Source organism: Topomyia yanbarensis, chromosome 3, assembly GCF_030247195.1.
Source record: "Topomyia yanbarensis strain Yona2022 chromosome 3, ASM3024719v1, whole genome shotgun sequence".
In the NCBI taxonomy this organism is placed as follows: domain Eukaryota; kingdom Metazoa; phylum Arthropoda; class Insecta; order Diptera; family Culicidae; genus Topomyia; species Topomyia yanbarensis.
Genome location: NC_080672.1, coordinates 314,756,858 through 314,782,775, shown reverse-complemented (window position 1 = coordinate 314,782,775; position 25,918 = coordinate 314,756,858). Strand labels below are relative to the sequence as shown.

Here is a 25,918-nt window from a genome sequence, read left to right as displayed (position 1 = left end):
ACAATTAAACCGACGGTTCTCAAATTTGGAAAGCCAATTGTTTTGAGCTTCGTGGAACACCTTGAAGCTCGGTGTATTTACACAGGCACACTCTCGCTCATTTCTATTTATTTAGGTACTCGTTCCGCATAAAAGATTAAAATTTGTGCGTATCGAAAATGTTGAGTCCTAGTTAGCTCGACCCATATCGTAACCCTACCCATTGGGGTCGTACGCAAATGACGTAGCTCCCCCTCGTAGCATTTTGTCACAATATTCCCCCTCGTGACACATCGTCACAAATTTGCTACACCCCTCTACCCCCTAAAGTACTACGTCATTTATACATGGTACCTGACACCGTACTGGCTGTTGTATGAAACGGTATTGAGTTCTACAAGATGACGACACGAACAAACTTATGATGAATGAAGTTCATGTTTGACAATTCTCGGTAGTTTGTTTACTTATCAGTTCGCGTGAGTTCGAGTGCAACGGGTGCTCATTAGGGTGTCCCAAAATGACATCATGTTAAAAAAGTAATCGGGCTCACTTCTTAAATGAAAGGTTAGGGTATTGGGACCACTTTCTTCTTCGGAGTGAGTTTACTAAAACGCTTCCTACTGGTGGCGACTTTTGATTTTTTGAAAAATGGGCCGATTTTGGATAAAATTTCAAATTTATGCCTGTTGAAGTGGTCCTGAACTGTCTTAGATATTTTTTCAGAATTTTTAATTTTTCTGGAGATCCAAACGGAGAAGTTTGGTTAGTTAGTTTGTACAAATTTGGAATTATAATAGCGGCAGGGCCATTAAAACTTAGTAAAAAGTGAAATTTTTGGTGTTTTTCAGTATTTTTTCTTCAAAACTGGGTATCTACAAAATGTTAAAAGTACAGAAAACACTTTATATAGTTGAGCCGAATTCAGGGGCGTAATTTTGCTGAAGAAAGTGTATAGCTATGGCTAATATGATAACAAACGATGTAAAATGTTTGACGTATTCGTAAAATATAACGCTGTTCTTTCCATTTCATATAGATTAATCCACGTATCAAATAACGTCAATGTCAACGATTACTCGACAAAATGAATACTTTGTACGACCATATCCGTGAAGAGAGTAAACGTGCGATATTTCGATTATTGTACCGATTTTATGGGCTGTTTTCGGCAAATTTAAGACTAAGAGAATCGAAAGCAATGAAATTGAAAGATAGGTATTCTAGAGCGAATCAGTTATAAAAATAACACAGAAAACTAGAACTAGGGAGGCTCATATGGGCATGATCGAAAGGAAATGTGAAGAATCCATTGCCTTCTGCTGGTAGGAGCTGGGCTTTCCACCCAAGTTTACCGCATGGTCGTTGATAGAACATAACTCATCATCATGTTTCACTGCCGACGCCGCGAATTATATTGCACACTACATTTTCAATGTCACCGTGGTCGTGTCCTTTCACGCCGAAAGTTGCGCGCTCGTATTTCGGACACCGAACTGAAGGCATAAACAGCTTGTATTCCCGTGACACCGCATGGACCCATATGTCTGTTGCAGATTTTGTCGCATTATCAAACGATAATGAATGAAAGCGCGACAAGCATGCGTGGTGGACATTTATTCAGCCGATAACTTTGAATTCAAAGCGATGACTTATACATATTTATACATCAATCATTATGGAAGAAAGTTATTTGATATTCATTGAAAATAAGTTACTGCGTTGAATTCAATGATATTGGTTGAATAAGAAAACATTTTTAATTTCTTCGTGTTTTCATGATTTTTTTGCGCACAGTAAATTTTTTTTTACAATATGTTGTTATCAAGAACTATGTTTGAATTTTGTAGACATTTGATTTGTAAATGTATCTATTACGAATCTAACGAATACCCAAAGAATTATTGATCGGAACAAATATCAGAAATCGGAGATACGAGCATACAATTTTGCTATTTCGCTATAACTATGCATTGTAGAAAAGAATTGTATTTTATCCGAAAACGGCTATTGGGAATAATTATTTGATTAGAAAGGGATAACTGCAACCATCCATTCAATCCATACAACTAATACTGAAGATTCGAACTGCTCAAAGACTCCACTGTCCACTTCGCACTATACCATAACATCATATGTTACGATATGTTCAATTGCCAATTACACTCGATTACGGTGTGCCGTAATTCTGTGTTGTTGGTACCGTACCGTATTCTTCAGCAGCACGACACACACACATATGATGGTTCCCTTTTACCTCGAACGGCGCTCCCAATTTGGTACGAAACAATTGCCACCGACCGAACGCACGCCCCGCGGCTAAAGAGACCCGCATCTGGTTTTGCAGTTAGCATTCTCGAACGTCATCTGGGGTGCAATGTGCCCGTGGCACTTTCACACGGACCCATAAAAGGTGCCTCGATGACCCGACAAAAAGCTAAGGATCGTAAGCGTCCGAGTGAACATGGCGCACTGGCCGCTCTGGGTCGGCAAGGGTACTTCTTCGGTATGAACGGTAGAGTTCAATGATCTAGCTAACCGCACGTGACACCCAATTGTTAAGGTGGAATTTTGTATTAGAGAGTGATGCTTCTCTAATAGAAGAGAAACCGAAATCATAGTTAATTAATTATAAATCTATGGATAACATAATTAAATTTTTTGGTATCATGGGAAAAACTTGGGCCATTACAAAAGTGTTATAAGATGTGAAATGTAATTTTTCACTTTCCTTTGAATATGTAGACCCCCATTTCAATGTGTCACGTAGCATCCTGTAACTCGCAGTACTCTCGTTTCCAACAGCATGCACACAAAGCTTTATATAGAAAATAAAAGTGAATTTGAAAAATGACAGTGAACCGAACAAAAACCTCGCAACACCATTGAACGCCGACGCGACGGAGCGCGGTGCACTATCGGGAGTGACAATCGATGACATAGACCCTGGAAGTGCCTTCCAAAGACAGCCGGCAGAACAGCACGCATCGGTCCTCCCCGGCACACTATATTAGCTGGTGCAACGGATTGCGACTTGCACGTTTTGCGGTGCTCTCGCTGCTTTTTGTGTGCGCCGCGCCACGGAGTTATGATGTATCATTGCGGCAGCGATCTCCGACACGTCTTGGCAGCTGGAGCTGCTGCTAAGATTTATAACAATCATTACGGAAAAGCTTGAAAAGTCAAGGTGTCGCTGTACGGGCTGAACAGAAATCGAAAGTCACGGTCTCCGATCGGTTCCGGCGGTGACGGTGGCGAAAATTCTCCAACGTAGCCAAAGTTGACGTGACGTAGGTATAGGTAGAGTTCGGCGGCTTCTGGAGACCTCTACCGGAAGGTCAAACCGATCAAACCGAGCTTGACGACGCCCATATTTGCACGTACCTGGTATCGAAATTCCGGACGTCAAGAGTTTCTCCGGCAGATCTTGGATCGATCTCGGGGCCACTATGTCATGGGGATGGGCTGGCACTGGAAGTAGGGAAGCAACGAAAGGTGTTGGTTATAAATTTAAATGCAAGTAAGATAATTTAGAAAAACTGGTAAAAATAGATCGAATGAAAGGATTTTAATACACTTGAGCTATTAAAAATGCTTTATCGTGGTTTCCACGAAACATGCGCAAAAAAGTGTCCCAGTAGCAAAGTTTCCCATTAAAGGAAGAAAACCTAATCCTTTGACCGAAAACCAATATTTAAAATGCTGAGCCAAACAAGCGGGAATAAATTTAATACGGTTTGAATATAAACTGTGTATATAGCGAAGCTAAGGATCTGTGAAAACCCACTACTCTTTTTTACAAAACAATCTGAGTTTTGATTTGATGAATCACAATATAATTTATATTACAGCATATATATAACAACCTGGGCAAATCAAACTCAATTGTGTCTTCTCTTGAAACAAACCATGAAATTGGGCAGAATTTTCATTTCGCCTGGTAGCATTGTCTAGGACTGGGAGTTCATATGCATTCTTCAATTATTGACTCTCATTTTACAAGCATGACTGCCAACTTATAAATATGTATTTAGTTTTTTTTTTAAGAAAATGATGTTGCATCCGCATTTTTAAAAATTACGGTCAAATTTACATAATTTTGAAACGGGTTGTTTTGGAGGTTTAGTATCTTAGAAGAAATTTTAAAGCATAAAACATCATATCTTGATAAAATTATGCTGGTGATTAGAAGTATTAATTAATTCTTTGCTCTAATTTTAATAGATACTTGGTGTCTTCAACAAAGTTGTTCAAATTTTATTTTAAACATCTCTTTTGGCGACTTTAAAATACTATGTAAAAGTAAAGACTTGATACTACATTCCGTTCTGTGAACCGTCTAACCACAAAGGATTCATCCACTACCAGCAATATGGTGTTTTTGGGCTGGCGATCATTTTCTTTTGTCTCCAATCATGAGGAACAATGTTACCCTCAAGGAACTTGTTAAATTCAATGAGTGCCTTTTTAGCAGAGTAAGGCCGATTATTCAAGAAATTGAATTTGATTCCGCCTAGCCCCGGGGTGTTAATGTTGCATTACAAGAGAGTCAATGTCGTATCATTAGGTCTGCTGCTCCGGAGCAGTATCCGAACAAACCTTCATGGTGAAACCAAATATTCAATGGTTTGAATATTTCACGCTTTCTTTAGAACTGTTTCGGTTCCGCATACGTCAGGCTGTGTTCCAACGGTTACTCATTGATGTTTCACCTGTTACTGCGTTAACGAATCGGCGTCAATAATCGTGTTTTTAACCCTCATCGAGCTCTTCATTTTCGACTCTAACGACGCATGTTTTCTAAAGATGTATGGCGTCCTGACATTCAAAAACTTCTTAAACATGTATACTTCTGAGCACTCTTTGTCCCACAGCAGAGTGTAAAACTGTTCGCGGATGTTCGCGCTGAGTACTCGTTTAGTCTGAGCTTTAATCGAAAATCAAGTCAATCGAAAATTAGTAGTCTTCTTCCGTCGGAAGCATAAACAAGAGGGTCGGTATCGTGGAGATCAGGGATTAACTTGCAATCCACCTGTAGCAATGCCGAGCACCAAGTACGCATTTACACGTGCGATGGTGGGTGTGCAATCCGCGTTATTTCACCTGTTTTTTTTAAAGGCCATATTAAAGATCTCGCAGTTGCAAAGATCTTGAAAAAAGTAAGCAATGGTTGAGTGCAGACGTATAATTTTTCACGCGTCATTTTTTCCAAAAACCTAATGCACCAAGTAAATTGTGAGGTTAACTTTATTCATATCTATCCGCGGTAATTGTGTTCGGAACGTTCAAGAGGGTATTTGTAGCACCTAATGTTTTGTGATAATTCGGAAGAATTATTGAAGTTGCTCCTGATGAGGCTCTCGCCTATATCCTTCAACAAGGGTTACAACGGAAGAGGCTGTTTCTTTGGAAATTTAAACATGGCCATTGTCATCTGGAAAGATACCAGGAAGGATGAAGCCATCTTAAACAAGTCGAAGACGTCTGTTTCATAAGGGAGTATTTTTCTGTTTGCATTTAATGTCTTGCACCTAGTATTCTGATGCCGTTTTTGCTACCCAACCTCGAGTCTCTGTAACCCTAACTGACGTCAGTCCATACATTTCGTCAGCAGGTATGGTTTTTTTTCTCTCTTATTGGATACATATTCCAATACGACCAGTGTTTTAATCTATTGCGACAGGCCTCTTTTTATTGAATACCACATCAGAGAGTTGTATCACTATTAATCTGTGTGATTCCTAATTGCTGACTAAAGGCGAGATCCCAGTAAGGTATTAGAGAACGTATAAAGTTTATTGCCTTACTAGGTGCAGTCATCCATAAGAGCGAGTAAAGGCGCTACAACCTAGGCTCATTAGCCAAGGCAAGGTGTAAATACCTCTGTGCCATCCCAAAGGACCAAAGGAGTGACATTAACCTTCTTAGCCTAGTCACTCCCAACGATTTGCCAAATCCCCTTTCTAATGAAACGGTTGGTACGGTTGTCCTCGTTTCTTCCTCCATCAAGATTCAAAATGATTCGTTAGTTAGAATATTCATTAAAGGAATAATTTAATTGCCGTATAATTTTGAAACATCTTTAAACCAAACTCTGCACAGTAGGCCTGGCCGTTTTAATATTTGCGACATATTACACATAATATGCTTCAAATATTAATATTGACAAGAAAAACACTAAAGAATAACTGCAGTGTTTTCCAGGATGCTTTTCAATACTGGCTGTGTAAGGGTTAGAATAGAATAGAAATAGAATAGAAATAAAAGGCCATAATAAAGATCTCGCAGTTGCAAAGATCTTGGATGGATAACTCTCCGAGCTCTCGATCGAAGCAGTTCGTTTTCTGGTGCTGTGCATAAAGTGAACAAGAATAAATTGTCAGTGAAGGTCAACCATTGTTCGAGGCAGTCTTTGTTCGCCGGTGCCCAGGCTGGTGAAGTGAATACCAGAATAGCCGGAATCGCCGCTATATAAGCTAAGTATTTTTTTTTCTTTCATTTCCCTTTCCCCGATCGGTCTCTACTTCTGCCCTTTCCCCTGAATATAAGTTTCATCTCTCGTTTACACCACGTGTTATCCTCGTGCCTAAATGGCCGAGGGCGAAGTAACATTGGATGGGAATGATATTCCCATGGATATACCGGATAAACCCGAAATTACTCCCTCCCCTGATTCCCCCAGTCCTCCCCGTATTAAAACATACCCAGCCAGTTCGACTGGACCCTGGGTGGTGTATTTCCGGCCCAACACGAAATCGCCCAATATTCTAGAAATCTCACGGGAGCTGACTGCCAACTACCCGTCCGTGGCTCAGATAACACGTGTTCGAGCTAATAAGATACGCGTTATAGTAAATGACCTCGACCAGGCAAACCAGATTGCTCGCAGCGAGCGTTTTACGAAGCAATTCAAAGTGTATGTGCCTTGTAGAGTTGTGGAGATCGATGGGGTCGTCGCCGAACCGGGTCTAAAGTGCGAAGACCTGTTGAAGTACGGGGTTGGCTGCTTTAAGGACCCTTCACTTCAAAAGGTGAAAATTCTGGAATGCAAGCAATTGTATTCCGCAAAAACTGAAGATGATAAGACAACTTATTCTCCGTCAGACTCGATTCGGGTGACTTTCTCCGGATCTGCTCTTCCCAACTATGTCCTCCTGGATAAGGTTCGCCTACCTGTTCGCCTATTTGTACCGCGGGTAATGAACTGCAGCAATTGCAAGCAACTGGGCCACACAGCCACTTATTGTGGCAATAAAAAACGGTGCGGCAAATGCGAGGGAGAGCATGAGGATGACGCTTGCGGTGGAGAAACTGAGAAGTGTATTTACTGCGGGGGCCCTCCGCATGCTCTTAAGTCATGCCCGGCGTACAAGCAGCGCGGGGATAAAATTAAGCGCTCCCTTAAGGATCGCTCGAGGCACTCTTATGCAGAAATGCTAAAGAATGCTTCGCCATCTGTCCCTTCCGAAAATTCCTTTGCTCTTTTGGCTGGCGTTGAGCAAGAATCTGACGACCCACAAGAGGGAACATCATTGGTTAACCCAGGGGAATCCAGGAAGAGGAGAAATCTAGCCTCCCCTACATTGCCTCGTAAGGGTGCCAAGGTGTCGTCCACTCAGAGTGCGCCAACCGCAATCAATAAATCCAACGGAAGTGATGCACAAAAGCCGAAGCAATTTGCTCCAGGACTTGGAAATATTAATTCTAACAAGGAGTACCCACCACTTCCAGGGACACCAAAAACCCCAAGTGTCCCCTTTTTTCAAACAGATACTCAGTCCAGTAGCGGACTAATGAAATTTTCTGACATAGTGGACTTAATTTTCACAGCTTTCAATGTTACTGATCCTCTTAAAAGCCTTCTGATGCGTTTTCTCCCTATAGTGCAAACATTGTTGAAGCAGTTGACTACTAAATGGCCCCTCCTTGCAGCGATCGTATCCTTCGATGGCTAAGTCATCGAACGAGGTCACCGATTCGATCACTGTTCTACAGTGGAACAGCAGAAGTATCCTCCCGAAAATCGATTCCTTTAAATTTTTACTAAATAGTTTAAAATGTGATGCTTTCGCAGTATGTGAAACTTGGTTAACTTCCGATATAAATCTCAACTTCCACGACTTTAATATAATTCGTCTGGATCGAGAAAACCCCTATGGAGGAGTACTTTTGGGGATCAAAAAGTGCTATTCTTTCAACCGAATTAACCTCCCTTCGACACCAGGCATTGAAATTGTCGCTTGTCAAGTTTTAATCAAAGGTAAAGACCTTTGCATTGCTTCCATCTACATTCCTCCTAGAGCCTCGGTAGGGCACCGAACGCTTTGTAATATCACGGAATCCTTACCGGCACCGCGGCTAGTTCTGGGAGACTTTAACTCGCACGGTACGGTATGGGGTTGTCTTCATGATGATAATAGATCAACATTAATCCAAGATCTTTGCGATAATTTCAACATGACCATCTTAAACACGGGAGAAATGACGCGGATTCCTACACCACCAGCACGCGCGAGCGCGTTGGATTTATCTCTATGCTCGACATCGCTACAGTTAGATTGTAGGTGGAAGGTGATCCCTGATCCCCACGGTAGCGACCATTTGCCTATCGTGATTTCAATTGCTAACGGTTCAAGACCATCGAAAACAATCAATGTCTCGTATGACCTCACACGGAACATTGATTGGAAGAGTTACACGACCGCGATATCCGTTAAAATCGAATCCACTCAAGAACTTCCTCCGGAGGAAGAGTACAGGTTTTTGGCTGGCTTGATTCTCGACAGTGCGAATCAAGCTCAGACTAAACCAGTACCCAGCGCGAATACCCATGGACGGTCTCCCACCCTGTGGTGGGATAAAGAGTGCTCAGAGCTGTACGCGGAAAAGTCCACTGCATATAAGGCCTTCCGGGAAGACGGGTTACCCGCTAGCTATCTACAGTACGCGTCGTTAGAAAGGCGAATGAAGAGTCTAATGAAAGCCAAAAAACGTAGTTATTGGCGCCGGTTCGTCGACGGGTTAACGAGAGAAACAGCGATGAGCACTCTTTGGGGTACGGCTCGACGTATGCGTAACCGTAATAGTACCAACGAGAACGTGGAATATTCAAACCGTTGGATATTCGCTTTCGCCAAGAAGATCTGTCCGGACTCTGTCCCGGTACAGAAAACGTACCGCGCCGCGTCTCCTCACGATACCGCGAACGAAACACCGTTTTCGATGGTGGAGTTCTCACTTGCTCTCTTATCATGCAACAATAACGCCCCAGGGTTAGACAGAATCAAATTCAACTTGCTGAAGAATCTACCTGACACTGCAAAAAGGCGCTTGTTGAATTTATTTAACAAGTTTCTTGAGGGTAACATTGTCCCTCATGACTGGAGGCAAGTGAAGGTCATCGCCATCCAAAAACCAGGAAAACCAGCCTCCGACCACAACTCATATCGGCCGATTGCAATGCTGTCCTGTATTCGGAAGTTGTTCGAGAAAATGATCTTGTTTCGCCTCGACAATTGGGTTGAAGCAAATGGCTTACTGTCAGATACACAATTTGGCTTCCGCAAAGGCAAAGGGACGAACGATTGCCTTGCGTTGCTTTCTACAGAAATCCAAATGGCCTATGCTAACAAAGAGCAAATGGCATCAGTCTTCTTGGATATTAAGGGGGCTTTTGACTCAGTTTCTATCAACATTCTGTCAGAGAAGCTGCACCAGCATGGTCTTTCGCCAATTTTAAATAACTTTTTGCTAAACCTGTTGTCTGAAAAGCACATGCACTTTTCGCATGGCGATTTAACAACATCGCGATTTAGCTACATGGGTCTTCCCCAGGGCTCATGTCTAAGTCCCCTGCTCTACAATTTCTACGTGAATGACATTGACGATTGTCTTGCCAATTCATGCACGCTAAGGCAACTTGCAGACGACGGGGTGGTCTCTGTTACAGGGCCCAAAGCTGCCGACTTGCAAGGACCATTACAAAATACCTTGGACAATTTGTCTGCTTGGGCTCTTCAGCTGGGTATTGAGTTCTCCACGGAGAAAACTGAGTTGGTTGTTTTTTCTAGGAAGCGTGAGCCGGCGCAACTCCAGCTTCTATTAATGGGTGCAACGATCAACCAGGTTTTCACATTTAAATATCTCGGGGTCTGGTTCGACTCTAAAGGTACCTGGGGATGTCACATTAGGTATCTGAAACAGAAATGCCAACAAAGGATCAATTTTCTCCGAACAATAACTGGAACATGGTGGGGTGCTCACCCAGGAGACCTGATCAGGTTATACCAAACAACGATATTGTCGGTGATGGAGTACGGGTGTTTCTGTTTCCGCTCCGCTGCGAACATACACTTCATCAAACTGGAGAGAATCCAGTATCGTTGCTTGCGCATTGCCTTGGGTTGCATGCATTCGACCCATACGATGAGTCTCGAAGTGCTGGCGGGCGTTCTTCCGCTAAAAAATCGATTTTGGGAACTCTCATATCGATTGCTCATCCGATGCGACATTCTGAACCCGTTGGTGATTGAAAACTTCGAGAGGCTCGTCGAGCTTAATTCTCAAACCCGATTTATGGCCTTGTACTTCGACTACATGGCACAGAGCATTAATCCTTCTTCATATACTCCCAGCCGTGTTCGTTTCCTAGATACTTCTGATTCTACTGTATTCTTCGACACATCCATGAAGGAAGAGATTCGTGGAATCCCGGACCATATACGCCCGCAAGTGATCCCCAATATATTTTATAATAAATTCCGAGAAGTCGACTGTGACAAAATGTTCTACACTGACGGATCAAATCTCGATGGGTCCACTGGCTTCGGTATCTTCAACAATACTATCACCGCTTCATTCAAGCTCAATGATCCCGCTTCAGTTTACGTCGCAGAGTTAGCTGCAATTCAGTACACCCTTGGGATCATCGACACTCTGCCCACAGATCACTACTTCATCATTTCGGACAGCCTCAGCTCCATCGAGGCTCTTCGTGCGATGAAGCCCAAAAAGCAATTCCCATATTTCCTGGGGAAGATACGGGAGTCCTTGTGTACGTTATCTGAAAAATCTTATCAAATTACCTTTGTTTGGGTCCCCTCTCATTGCTCTATCCCGGGCAATGAAAAGGCCGACTCATTAGCAAAGGTGGGCGCATTAAATGGTGACATATACGAAAGACCAATCTGCTTCAACGAATTTTTTAGTATTTGTCGTCAGAGGACACTCAACAGTTGGCAAACCTCGTGGAGCAATGGTGAACTTGGACGATGGCTACATTCCATTATCCCAAAGGTATCAACGAAGCCTTGGTTCAGGGGGATGGATGTGGGTCGGGATTTTATTCGTGTAATGTCCCGACTTATGTCCAACCACTACACCTTGGATGCGCATCTGCGGCGTATTGGGCTTGCGGAGAGTAGTCTGTGCGCTTGTGACGAGGGCTATCACGACATCGAGCACGTTGTCTGGGTATGCGCCGGGTACTTGGACGCCAGGTCTCAGTTAAAGGATTCCCTTCGGGCCCGAGGTAGACCACCCAATGTCCCAGTCCGAGATATGCTGGCAAATCGTGATTTCCCCTATATGTCCCTTATTTATACTTTCATAAAAACGACAAATATCCCAATTTAGCCCCTCTCTTTTTATTTCTCGTTTTAGAAGCTTTCTCTTGCCTTGTGGGACCGATCAGCTCCAGACTGCAACTATGTAACCGCCGTCGCACTTACCACTACGGAAACTGAAGCGAGAGCGACTCAAGGTCCGATGACTTTTGAAGGATTCCCCGCGGGTCCGAAGAATACCATCCGCCAATCCGACCTACTAGACTGAGGCGGTAATCTTTCGCTGATCTCCCGTTTGAGCGAAAGTTGCAAGTTTTGCTCTTCTCTCCCGGTCACCATCTACGCTTTCTCTCCCCTGTCCTTGATACAACTGCTTCTACAGCCCCCCTCTGAATATCTTGACCAAGCATAAGTCTCCGCTAAAAAAGTTCAAATTTGTATTCTGTATTCCTAGTTTTAAGATAGTTGTAATTTTACCTCTTTGTTAAAACTATTGTCCCCCATCTTGTAAATAGTATTGTATCCCTAGTCTTAAAACACCTGCGAATTTTCTCATAAATATTTGTTCCCCCTTTTGTGTTCCAAACTATATTGTTAGTTTTAAGATAACTGTAAATATTTCCTAAAAATTATTACTATTGAATTCCTTGTTTTAAAATTTTTTCATAAAAAAAATCTTTCGCCCCCTCTCTTGTATATAGAATCTTATTTCTAGTCTTAAGATAGCTGTAAAATTTTTCTTTTTTAAAAAAATATTTCAACATTGTAACCTCCTAGTTTTAAAATATAAAAAATGTAAAAACAAAAGAATTTGGCACCGCCAAGCTAACGCATTTGTGCCTATCAAATAAACGAAATGAATAAAAAAAAAAAAAAGATCTTGGATTAATGTTGATCTTTTACTATCGTAAAGACAAGTCGCCTAGAATTAACCAAGGTACGAGGAAGAATTCCGTTATATTACACAGCGTTTGAAAGAATAGCACTTTTAATCCGTAAAAGTACTCCACGGTTGGAACCTCCCGATCCAAGCGAATAATAGTAAAGTCGTGGAATATAATTCATATAATGCAAATACGTCACATTTTAAATTATTTATGTATATTTCGGGAGGATACATCATCAGTTTTACTGAAGAACACTGACCTCGTTCGATGAGTAAGCCATCGAAGGGTACGATAACTGTAAGGAGTGGTCATATAGCAGTTAACAGTTCCATGAATGTTCTCACCACAGGTATAAAAGCAATCAGAATGCTTCTAAGAGCATCAGTCATACTGAAGGTTGTGAAACTCTCGTGTCAGAAAATTTTATTAGTCCTGTACTAGAGCGAGTATCTGTTTGAAAAAAAGGGAAACTTGGGGTTTCCTATGTCCCTGTAAGAGGTGGATTTTCATTCTTGGAATTCAAATTACCAAATTCAGAAGCAGCTTTAAGGCAGCACTTTAAATTTTGGTGTTTGATGTTGTCGACGTTCAGGCCCTTAAGAGACAGTCTAGGGGAGGCAATTTTTCTGCTTTTTTGCTGTTCTGCAAAAACACGAGATGTTCCCTCTTCTGGTCTTCAGAATCAGGCTCTTTTGATTGTAAATGAGCATAAGAATTTTTTAAAAGAACACACGTACAAGCGTACTTCAACGTTTCTGCAAAAGAGCGCTGTGAGCGTTCTCATTGCGCTGAGCTTGAGTTTCTTCCCGCGCAGCTTGTACGCAGTATGTGATGTTATTGATAGAGGACTCTCTCCACACTAAAGATAGTTCTCAGTATTTTTTGTAGAAAACAGTCTCGTGTTACTCCCCACATTTACCATTCCGCTATTTATTACTACAGTTGTTGGCCGTAGGACGCAGCTGTTTGTAGCTAAGGCAACTCATGACGTGCGGTACGAACCTGCGGCTAGGCAAACGAAGCTTTGAAATCATTACATGGATGGGTAGAGCTGATTCAATCCACTACATGGATGGGTAGAGCTGATCCAAGCTTTACTGGCCCAAAAAGATGTTTTTAAATCGGCTGGTCTCGTCCCTCAGTAGATCCTTGCAAGTTAGGCCCGTGTCGGAAACTACACCATCTATCTTCACGTCATGTGCTGGGACTAAGATTTATCGTAATGCAACTATCGCAAGTATTCTTGAACTTGAAGGAGAAACAAATCTCAAATCATGTCTTAATATACTTAAATTGCAGCTATTCGTTGCAATTTAAGTATATTATTACATTATTACATTCAGTCACATAGTTCATTTTTAAATATCGTTGGCGATGTGTAATATCTCTTTACAAGGGTACTGACTACGTTTTTTCTAGCAAAAATACGCTGCAAGAAAACCTCAAAAATCAACTTGAACGATATATCAATTGTTGAAATATCTGCCAAAATATTATTTAATGTGAACAAATAGGTAAAGAAGCTTTGAAATCAGTAAAAACGGCGTGCTGTACATGAGTGTATTGTAGACTTTGGACTTTATTTCGAGGTGAATTTACTGTTTACATACGAGGGATTCCATGAGAAACCGGCCGACCACCAAACATGACCATCGTCGATTCGAACGAAACTTTGAAGTTGTGTTCGGTTTATGAATCTCCATTATTTTCTCTAACAATTGCAATATTTAAAACTAAAGCAATTTTTAAATAGGGCGTAAACATTTCTACGTGCATTAATTTCAATTTTTTTTCGATTACTGTATTTTATACAGCAAAACTTTCTGAGAACGATTTTCAAGGAATGAATATATATGTGCGAAAAAAATATACACTGAAAAAAATGTTGCGTCATTTTTTACAAAAACAAAAATTTGTGTTAAAAATTTAAATTGCAAACAAACTATTTTTTCTAATTTTTTATATTTTAGATACAGAGATCTAAAGAAAGAAGAAACATTTTGAATGGGATTGTATGATGGAGAATTTATCGGTAAAAAGTTTTTAATTTTATACATCTTTTAAAATCTCATACTAATTGACATACAAAGTCGTAATTTTATTACAGAATATAATTCTTAGTCTTATTTTAAATCAAAATGTATTTAACAAAAATCTTCCAAAATGCGATAGTTTTCGAGATATTTGGAATTTTGTTCCAACAAAAACAGTTAATTCGTGTGATTATGCCCTTTTAATAGTTATTCGCGTTACCCCATCATTAAATGTCAAAGATCAGATGTTTATCATTTTAAAGACGTAAAAGAAACTTTTTCAGTGTATTTAGATCATGGAGAAGCTCTCTAAAAAAAGTTTTCCTTGCAATAACTTTAGACATATTTTAATAATTCATACTATTTGCAGTCAAAAATACAATTTTTTGTTTGAATATGATTTTAAACGCTATTTTAAATCAAAATGCTCATGACAAAATTTTTCTGAAATGTAGTAGTTTTCGAGATATTTCAAATTTTGTTTTCACAACACAATTCTTTTGAATTCTTACGACCTTTTCAGAAGTTATTCGTATTTCTCCATCAACAATAGTAAGTTTTTCAAAAGGCCCATAACATTTCCTGTAACTTTCTCTTTGACATCAAGGTGATATTGTAATCCATTTGAAAGCTATACGAAAACAACCAAAATATGAACGAACTATTTAGTTTAATCATAAGACCCTATGGTTGAATAGTATTTTGATTGTTTTCGTATAGCTTTCAAATGGTTTACAATATCACCTTGATATCAAAGAGAAAGTTACAGGAAATGTTATGGGCCTTTTGAAAAACTTATTATTGTTGATGGAGAAACGCGAATAACTTCTGAAAAGGTCGTAAGAAAACAAAAGAATTGTGCTGTTGAAACGAAATTTGAAATATCTCGAAAACTACGACATTTCAGAAAATTTTTGTTATAAGCATTTTGATTTAAAATAGCATTTAGAATCATATTCAAAAATAAAATTGTATTTTTGACTGCAAATAGTATAAATTATAAAAATATGTCAAAGGTTGTTGTTAGGAAAACTTTTTTATTGAGAGCTTCTCCATGATCCAAATACACTGAAAAAGTTTCTTTTACGTCTTTAAAACGATAAGCATCTGATTTTTGACATTTAATGATGGGGTAACGCGAATAACTTTTAAAAGGGCATAATCACACGAATTAACTGTTTTTGTTGGAAAAAAATTCCAAATATCTCGGAAACTATCGCCTTTTTGGAAGATTTTTGTTAAATACATTTTGATTCAGAATGAGACTTAGAATTATATTCTGTAAAAAAATTACGGTTTTGTATGTCAATTAGTATGAAATTTAAAAACATGTATAAAGTTATTGCTAGAAAAAAATTTTAACAGATAAGTTCTCCATCATACAATCACATTCAAAATGTTTCTTTTCTCTTGTGGTTTTATTGACAAAATACGAAAAATTAGAAAAAATGGGTTTTTTTACAATTTAAATTTTTAACACAAATTTCTGTTTTTGTGGAAAATGACACAACATTTTTTTCAGTGTATATTTTTTCTTACATAAATATTCATTCTCTGAAACTCGTTCTCAGAACGTTTTGCTGTATAAAATACAGTAATCGAACAAATTTTTTTGAAATTGATTGCACGTAGAAATGTTTACGCCCTTTTAAAAAATTGCTCTTGTTTCAAAATAATCTTACTGATTATGGAAAATGTTTTGTCTTTCATGCCGATGAAATGTGTAAAGTTTCATAGGAATCTAAGATGGTCGGTCAGGATTTTAATTATTTTCGGACGGATCTTCGTGGAATTCCTCATACATTGTTAACCCCACGCACTGTTGGCCGGATAGTGCTACCCTTCATATCAATCACTAGTGTATTAACACGAGTCTTAAGGCGTTATATATGTTGAGATGCGGGAAAAAAAGGGAAAAGTTTGAATTTTTATAAAGGTATGTAGCAATATTATGAAATACTTGTTATATGTTAAGCGTAGTACAATGTCCAATTTGCAAAATCCACTTGAGAAAATAAAAAAAATATTAATAATTGTCGAAGTTATAGCAATTTCCGCAGAACGCGTTTTTTTTTCAAAGAGGTTTGCCGTGACTACGATTCCAGCCCAACAGAAACCATCAAACTAAAAAAATCATTAGTATATGTACCTGTGGTGTCCTTGAACGATAGATTAAAAAAAATCTTCTTTTTGGAAACGGGGACGATTTTTCCAAAAAAAATCACTATTTTCACCGGAAAAAAATTATTAAAAAGTTCATAACAATAGTATGAAAATTTTGACGAAGAAATGGAATCGTTCAAGGGCACGACAGTTAAATTACGAACAAGTCAAAAAAAAAGTTTAGAGATCGGTTGAAAACTTTTCCGGCATATCGTAGGCAGCGCAAAGACGCTTTTGGGAAAAATGATTTCGAGATAATCGCGTTTAAAGTTTCAAGTATAAGCAACACCTCCATAAGGAAGCAAGATGAAAACGCTATAACTTTGCGTCCACTACTCCGATCTCTATAAAAATTTGAGGTAACATTCTTAAGAACCTGAGCTTTACGATAGAAGAATAAAAAAATCGATTATTTGGACGACCTCAACATATATAACCCCTTAATAAATTGAGCTGCTCGGTAAACTAATTACGGAATTCAGTTCGCTGCAGGTAAAACGCATCGTTTAAGGAACAGTTTCACGAGTCTAATGTTAAGGGGCTGTGAGCCAGTGTGAACGCTTGGGTGATGTATATAATGATGCTGTGTACATAGTCTAATCTCCCGTTTTATTTATGTACTATTTACAATAAACTTTTTAACGGCTGAAATACGTACATGTCACATCACTCAAATGTTATATCAAAACAGGATGGAAAATAATAAAGAAAAATGGCAAAAGTAAATGGGATTTTTTAATCTGTTTATTTGACACGACTCATAGTGATAGCTTAACGAAGCTGTGGATCTTTGATAGGTTTTAAATATATAAACTATGAAATTAAAAGCAAATGTTATTGTTTATCCGTTGGATCTTATGTACGTTATTTTCTATTGTGCGCGGAGACCTTCTATCGCGGCGAGGAAATGATCCGCTGCTCGCCTACTGCGTCGTGGGGCTTAAATTCTCTCGTGTCTTTCATGTCAAAGTCATCATCGTTAAAGCAGTCTTACGGGTGACCAGTGTATACCTATCGGCATTGTTATTAACTTCCTTGCTGATGTTACTTTCAGTTGGTTTTGAGGTACTGGATGCTTCTTTTTCGATTGTCATCATGGTCTGGACAGCTGCCACACATTTGGACACCGTTTGTGGTTCAGGTATTGGTATTGAAAACTCTGTTTTAGGCTATTTGCCCGTTGATGAGTTTGCGGTCGGTTGAAATGCATTTTCCACTGCAGCTTTAGCACAAGGTTGGCCATGGTGCGCTACGGGACAATTTGGAGCGCCAATTTCATCAACCACCGTCCAGCGGTTTGCGCCTGCGCACACGATTGCCGCGACATAGCAACGAAAATACACGATGAACCAATCGACAGCTGTGACTATACAAATATTTTTTAACACTGTTTGCTCCAAATTCATTAAATTTACCAAATTATGGGCCTTTATAACAAAGATCAAGTAAATTCAACCCAAATGTATATTATCCCAATTTTTAAATGTTGAAACCAGTAATTTGTAAATCGCATGACTATTTTGTTTGGTCACCCCAATGTAAAACATCATTGTGCAATATAAGCGAAATCCAATATAGAATCCAACTGGAAGTATGCAGAATGCAACAACCGTGACGCCCACTGTTCAGATCGATACCCAACTAGTTTGTATACCTTTATGTCCGAAGATCCGTGATCCCGCTATTAGTTTCTCGACCCAGACAGCCTACAGACTGGTAAAAGTGTTGCAGAATCCGCGAAATTGTTGACACCTGCGTAATACTGTGTAGCCCAAATGAACCATAGCTCTGATTCGCCGCAAGCTATAGGCACTTAGAAAAATCTTCGGGAAACCAGATCCAGCGTGATCAAACATAATTCTTTTGCTTTGTAAGGCGTTTCTCCAATGAAGATTTCATAGGTAAACATAATTTCAATGTGAAAAAAAAAAATTAAAAAATGCCACCAAAATGTAACTGAGGTTTCAAACTAAGAATTAGGACCTTTTACCGATAAATTCTTTTAGATTTACCTACCTAAAAAGGCGAATTGCTTAAATAGGTCCGAATAGCCCCTGGTGGACTATATATGTGTCAAATATTGTCACTAATTTTCCTGGGAGATTGCTGGCCGATTTTAACAGAGCTATGCTCAAATAAGTGGTGAATCGAGGGGAAGGGTCTTGGGGGTCCGGACCCTCTCCGAAATTTCTTTATTTGTTGAGAAATTTTGTATTAGTTTCTATTTTATATTAATTTCAAACTAAAAATCATTCCAAGCCAAAGTAGACCAACAAAACTGATGTTTATTAAATAAGGTTATTTCAAATTACGAATTGTACAATGTTCATTTTCAAATCGAAATTTCGGACCCCTTCCGAATTTTTTTTTTCTGGATCGGCCATATGCTGCTATTAAATCTTATTTGAATCGAAGTTCTGATTCTGGATATCTCTGATATCTCGTTCTCCGGAATGGCTCCACAATTTTTTTCACAAACTTAATCTCCAATAAAAGATATAGTATTCTTACTAACTGCTGTCGATTTTCTTTCGGATCTGAGTTACGGTTCCAGAGTTATGACTTGAAGAGTACGATCATACATAAAATTTCCATTATTTTTTTCTCATTTAGAAAGGTAATGCAATCTCGCTGAATTTCGATGTCGAGCCGAGTCTCTTATACCATTCGTCGAGATCGGAAAATATCTGTACAGTGTGTGTGCATAAGACCGGCAACTTTTTAAACTTTTTTGGAACACTGCTAAATCATGTGGTAATTAGCTCTACAAACCAAATACCAAATATGAGCTTTTCCCTATAGCTCTAGTTCACTCTTGTTTTGAAGTATCTATGATGAAATATATGGAATATCGGAAATAAAAAATCAAAATTTAATAAAAACTCCCACAGTTACTCTGAATGCCTCAAAATTTCAGATAGTGTAGCTTTTATAATAATGAACAACTTTGTTGAAAGTTGTGCAATGATTGGAGGTAACCGGAAAAGTTAATTTATTTCGAAGATCAAGTAAATTTTTGAAAATGTCTTATTCTAAGCATGTGCGAGAAAGAGCATATAACATTATATTAAAATATCTTTTTACCACAAAGCCGGATCAATTTGCAGTCTTGCAGTCCTTTTATCTTCAGCTATACATCTGAGGATTTTAGGATAAATAAGATGATGCTGGCATTTTTACTGATTTTATTGTTTCCATTGAAAATGTGTCATATATATTACATACAAACTGAAAAAAAATTGTGAGTGGACAAGAAGCATCCGAACAAGTTTCTATATGGAATGGGGCTTCTAGAGCCAATTACTATTCGATTGAGTGATATTCCGAAAAAGGTAATTTTTGTGTCGGTCTAATGTGTATACATCAAATAATCTCATCCATATTGCTTAGAGATGGCTCGGCCGATTTCAACAATATTATATTCAAATGAAAGGTGTAACAGCGTCATCGGCTGCTTCCGAATTTAATTTAGATCAAAGCTCTGGTTCCAGAGTTACGAAGAGTGTGGTCACACATCAAATCCCCATATATGCCTTGCTTTTTAAATTACGTAACCCGATCAGAAACACATAACAGAAATATTTCAAAATTATATCTCGCATTATTACTTGTTATAAATTTCTGTTATTTTAACTACTAACGAGACCTAATTTATAACACAATATGTTACAAAAATTGTGTTCTGTTATAATCTTGTTATTTCATTCTGATCGGGAAAACATTATAAGCAGAATTCTGTGTTGTTCTTTTTAAGGCTTATGGAAGAAATGAAGTTCAAAATGACTACAATAATAGTAGTAAGAAATTGCACACTTCTTGAATGCAGCAAACTATATCACGCATACGGTAGATGCCAAATGCAATAATATATTGAAAATTGTAATAAAAAGTGTCGGAAATAACAATATATGGAAACACAGTTTGGTTAGGAGAGAAAGGATCAATTGCACGACTACGGTGAATTAAAATAGGTTTTTGCCATTTAATTCGAACTATCGAGCTTTGAACAGCTATAATTTGTGTTTTCTTTGGCGAAGTTGTAGGGCAAATCCTAAACTACTTCTAAACTTCTTACATTAGTTGCACACTGAAGGAAAAACTGCGGTCTCTAGAATTGAAGATGCAAAAATGTAGGTATTCCCATCCACATTTCAAACCCTAAATTCAGTTATTCGGTTCCCGAAATGGAAACAATACAACTGTTCTGAAAAACGATCATTTTACCCACCCTATTTTACATTTCCAGGGTGCCCTACTGCCAAACAATAAAAGTGTGCTACTATTTAAGGGGGCGTTTGGTGCGCAAAAATCGGCTTCTCTTTTATTCGCTTAATTTTTTGTATTAAACCTTTAGAATAGACTCTCGCAATCTTTGTAGCCTCGCTGAACTTCTTTTGTTTTTAACAGTTATGCATTCCTCGTGCATATTTGCTATAATACACGCAGATTTCAATCTATCGGCAACAATTTTCGAAAAACTAACAGCGATAAAAATACAGTGTAAACAATACACTCTAAACTACTTCTATCCAAATTTTTACGAGAAAATACTTAATGGGGCATTTTCTACAGTGTTTTTTCCGTGAGGCAATTTGATGAGGAACACCCTTTAGTGGCGTTTTTCTCGAAACCGCGTTTTTCAAATTGGCGAACACGATAACTCAACAACTAATCGGCGAATTGACTTGATTTTTTATAAGAATGTACAATATGTATAGCCTGTCGATGAACTACAGAAAACTGAATAAATAAAATTTCTCCCTATTATTTCGAAGAAAAGTAGGAGAGTTTTAAAATAAAATATGAGATTTTTCGGTTTTCATTAATCCGTTTTCCGAAACTTAACTTTTTTTAGTGGTTCATCGACTAACTACAAGTCTAAGATTGACAAAACTCATTGAATTTCCCCTATCAGAATTTTTTTCGAGAGTTATCGTGTTCGTCAAGGCGCTCCTCGACGTGGAAATAGTTGGACGTCTACTCTGGGAACACTTGTATGTGTGGCTCCGCGTGACTGAAAATATTTTTTTTCGTGCACAATGAATATATAAATAAATCTTAACATTGCAAAAAAGATCCATTGTTACCTTGCCTTCAAAATCGTAAACCAAAATAACCGGTGGTTTAAGCACTTTACACCAGACGCCCCCCTTAAATGCGTTTAGAAAAAAGGCTCTCCAATTCAACTTATTACGATACCACAATAGATCTAAATACTATCTAAATAGTGGTTCGTCACCAACAAAAAAAGATAATTTCAAAATTATAATGAAATAAATTACAAACTATTTCTAAAATTTTTAACAAACGGAATGGCCTTTACTAAATGAAAATGTTGTTCGCGAGATAAGAAATGAAAGTGTGTTTTCTCTCTCTCTCTTGGTAGCAACCAACGAATAATGTTCTTAACCCTTTCATGTCCAACTTTTTTCTCGTGCATATAGGGCTTCAAAATTATTTTTCCTTGAAAACGGTGGAATCAAGAAACACGAAAAGCCTTTTATCATAAAGTTAGGAGGTGCTTCCCTCGCAGTATTAGAAGCTGCTCAATTTTTACCTTCCAATGCTCAATACAATTCTCCTAAAATATTTACAATAGTCCAATTGCGTTGAAAATGTAGCCAAAGACAGTCTAAATTGATAAGTTTTTTTCAGTTTTCAATAATATTGCAATATAACGAAGATATAAGAAAACTTCATTTTCCGTCGTCGACGTAAACTGGTCCTGGTAGCACCGCTCCATCGGAATCCAATCAGACTAATTACAATAATTTCAATTCTAGAGCTGATCCTTGAAACTATTAATACTCAAATGAAAGGCAATAGTCACATTTACTAGCCTTACTTGTTTTTGTGAGCAAATTTTGCCTTAATAAAAAGTTATAGCTGTGCAAAAACGTTGTTGTCCACAAACAACATGGGCATGAATGGGTTAATCTAACAAAACACTATCGTAGAACGTTGATTCATATAATAATCACTTGAGCTAATCCTTCTTGCATTTTTTTTGAAAGTACACCTATTTCGTAAAAGTTAGTTGGAATCACCACACCACCACAGGGAAATCATAGAGTACATATCCAAGATGAGGATAACGAGAGGTGGGAACATTTGTCACTTTTGAGTGTATTAGTTTTAAACTTGCAAAATTGAACACGGGGTCCAGGCCCCGGGAAGTACATAAAAACACCGGACGAGATCGTGATTCTTTGGCGCACGATCAAAAGGGAGTAAAGGCCGAGCATCCCCTCGGATCTTCCGATTCGAATACCCAGGGACACTTTTTATCTCGAAACTAACGATAAAAAATGATTATGACCGATCCGAAACAAAACTTATGGCAACAGAAAAGCCCACTACGTCATTTGTTTATGTTTTGCTTCTTCATATCCTCCTGTTTCATTGGATTTAGTATGTAAGTTGTAATCACTCGAGTGTTCCGTCAGAATTTCCTTTTTGATGATGTTATATTCTCCAAAGTACTATTTAGCAGTAGACATGGTTTCTTGTAATTTCCTCAAAGTTAGAGCGGATATTTCCGATGGAACTATAGATCATCTCGAGGGTGGGCCGGTGTTCAGGACATAACATTAAACTTGTCTACATTTTTAAACAAAACATGTCGTTTTGTGGCGAAATTGTTGAATCATAAGATTTAGGTCGTGAAAAATTTGAAGCAAAGGTAGTACTATGTTATATCTATGTAACTCAAATTAAAGTGATCTTATCAGGACTATTGTTGAAAATGATGATGTTTTATGTGTTGTGTTGATTCTCCAGCTGATTGATAACAGGAATCGTTTTGAACGCTCTAATCGATTAATCTTAATTCAGCGCTTCAACCTTGCTCTGGATGATACTTTCAAGTCATGCACATGTTAGTTGCCGAGATATTCATATCCAAATTGGACGGATAGGATTTCATTTCAGTTTCACCTAAAACTAGGTAAGTACTTTGAAGTGAACCTAAACCGTAGTATCGAAAGCAATAGTTCTTGAAACTAGATATGTTTAATGCGGTATTACATTAACCAGAGATCATCCCACACTGGCGACAATTTTATTTACGAGTCTTTGGACGAGCATTACGTTGGGAATAACTTCTCTTTTGTATATTTTGCCTTTTTTCAAATATAAACATGTTTTGTTTACATAAAATGACGGGTTAAGTTCCGGTGATCCCACAAATACTAACTAAAAGTATTCGAAAATAAGGGGACATAATTTTTGCCTTCTTTATGGAGCATACTGTTAATGCACAAACATTTTTCTAACTATGTAGCTAATTTACAAAGCATCCGAAGCACGTCCAACGAACATTAACTGCACCAAATTATACATCCATTTTCCTAACCTCTTCTGACCTCATACCTACAGTTAGGCATAAATGCTAGTATATGACAGCAAGCCATTCATTGTGGTCGTTAGCATGGAGCTGTCATGAGCTTCGCAGCAAACTCCTAGCAAAAAATCGCAGATACAGGCAAAGGTGCCATTTCGGAATTTCTTACCATTGAATAGGCCCTTTAGCTAGTTTGAGTTTTGTTTGCAAAAAATACCCTTAACAGCTGCTTTCAGCGAAATGATCCGAGTGCCGACAAAATTGAACAACACTCAGGTCAACGGGTGTGGCCTACGGGGATCGAACCGTTCACGATAATCTGTTAAACTCTGCACCGACCGGCAGTGCTTCGATACCGACCGGGATCATATGACAGCATCCAGACTTAATTTGAAGAAGGTGTCCGCACGTGAATGAGAGCTAGGTTCACAGCTAAAGATGCGGAAACGTTCAAAAGACCTGCCCGGCCGATCGACGCGACGGTGCGCGGACCACTGCGAGTGGTAATAACCGTAGGCGCGCGTTCACAGTATGGGGTTAAAGATACTATTTCGCTATCGAATCGCTATAATTTCCTCGCCTGGCGCGAATAATCGATCCACGCGCTGCCTATACATCGGCTCACGTTGTTGATGTGAAGATATGTAGGCAAGCGTTTGCTTCGCAAATGAGTTGTGAGAAACTTACCGAAAATATTCGGAACTGTTTTGAAAAATTTAGGTCAATGGGTAATTTATGGCACATGTCGGCCTGGATCGGGGTTGCAGAGGTCATTTGATTTACTGACAAGTGATGTGCAAGAATTTTTCAATTAAGAGAAGCTGTCATATGTTTCACTAGGAACTCCTACGAGAAATTGTAGGTATTCAATTACACCAAATCGGTCAAACGGTCGGATATCAAAATGAGAAAAATTAATTATGGTGCTATGATTAAATGGAGTCATTCTTGTATTTGAAATTTTTTTCTTAATTAATGTACATACTAGCTTTAACAAAACATAATTACTAACACAAAACAGTAGAACTCTTCCCTTAAGGCCACTTTTTGATTATTTTTTTTATCAAGAGTAATCCTCTATGGTTATAGTACATGAGTACTCAATTCTCCTTTCAGTTTTTGTATATCATTGCATATCGATTAAATTAATTCTTTCTGCTATTAACTGCTTTTTTCTGCTTTAAATGAGTTTTTATTGCATGTTCATCGATTTTTTTCGTGTTTAAATTACCAATACGTAAGGGAGCCGGTCCTGTTTGGATCCTTTGCTGTGTCTCTTCCGTGGCAGTATCCCGTGGAAATAAGCGTTTATATGTGAGCGCTTGAGGCCGCGTCTGTGAAATTTTGGGCGTAGTTGCACATGGTGGTGATCACCATTGCTTGGTCGTCTTTCTGTATCATCGCGAAGGGCTCGAGCGTTTCTAAGGGAACATGTTCGATTGCGTGGACGTTTGCATGCCTCGTATATGTAACTTCGTGTGTATAAGCTCGATTATATAACTGTGTGTCCATCCCCACATTCGTGCGTGTTCCTGGATGATCGCGCGGACCGTCAATTCGATAGATAATTTTCAGTGCACAGTTCAGATGCTAACAGAGAGTGAGTTCTCCCATATCACTATAGTACCCGGTTATGTCACCATAGCACGTGTTGAATTGTGGATATGAGCGTCATTTTTTCTGATTGGTCTAACTGACCGAGAGTAGAGACTTCCGAACGTAACCGATTCATGATCGTGCGAACACGGGTGTTTGTAAATTTACTTTGCATACTGAGTTTGTAAGTTTATAAGTGCTAAAACGTTCACTTCGTCACCGGAGCGTTATCCTGCTTGTGAGATCGCAGGTGTAGGTGTACGTGGATGATCGGCTCGACCATTTGCGTATTCGTGTGCATTCTTGAATGATTACATGCGAACAGTGAATCTGATGTTTTATTTTAAGTATATG

At 38.7% G+C, this 25,918-nt stretch overlaps 1 protein-coding gene across 1 annotated transcript in view; it reads right to left on the bottom strand.

Moving 5' to 3' along the window:
- Nucleotides 1-25,918, bottom strand: part of LOC131693672 (uncharacterized) — a 123,538-nt gene that overhangs the window by 85,584 nt on the left and 12,036 nt on the right. The window contains exon 2 of the mRNA XM_058981711.1: nucleotides 3,364-3,450. Within this exon, the coding sequence (XP_058837694.1) occupies nucleotides 3,364-3,450 (87 nt within the window). The remainder of the gene's footprint in view (nucleotides 1-3,363; nucleotides 3,451-25,918) is intronic.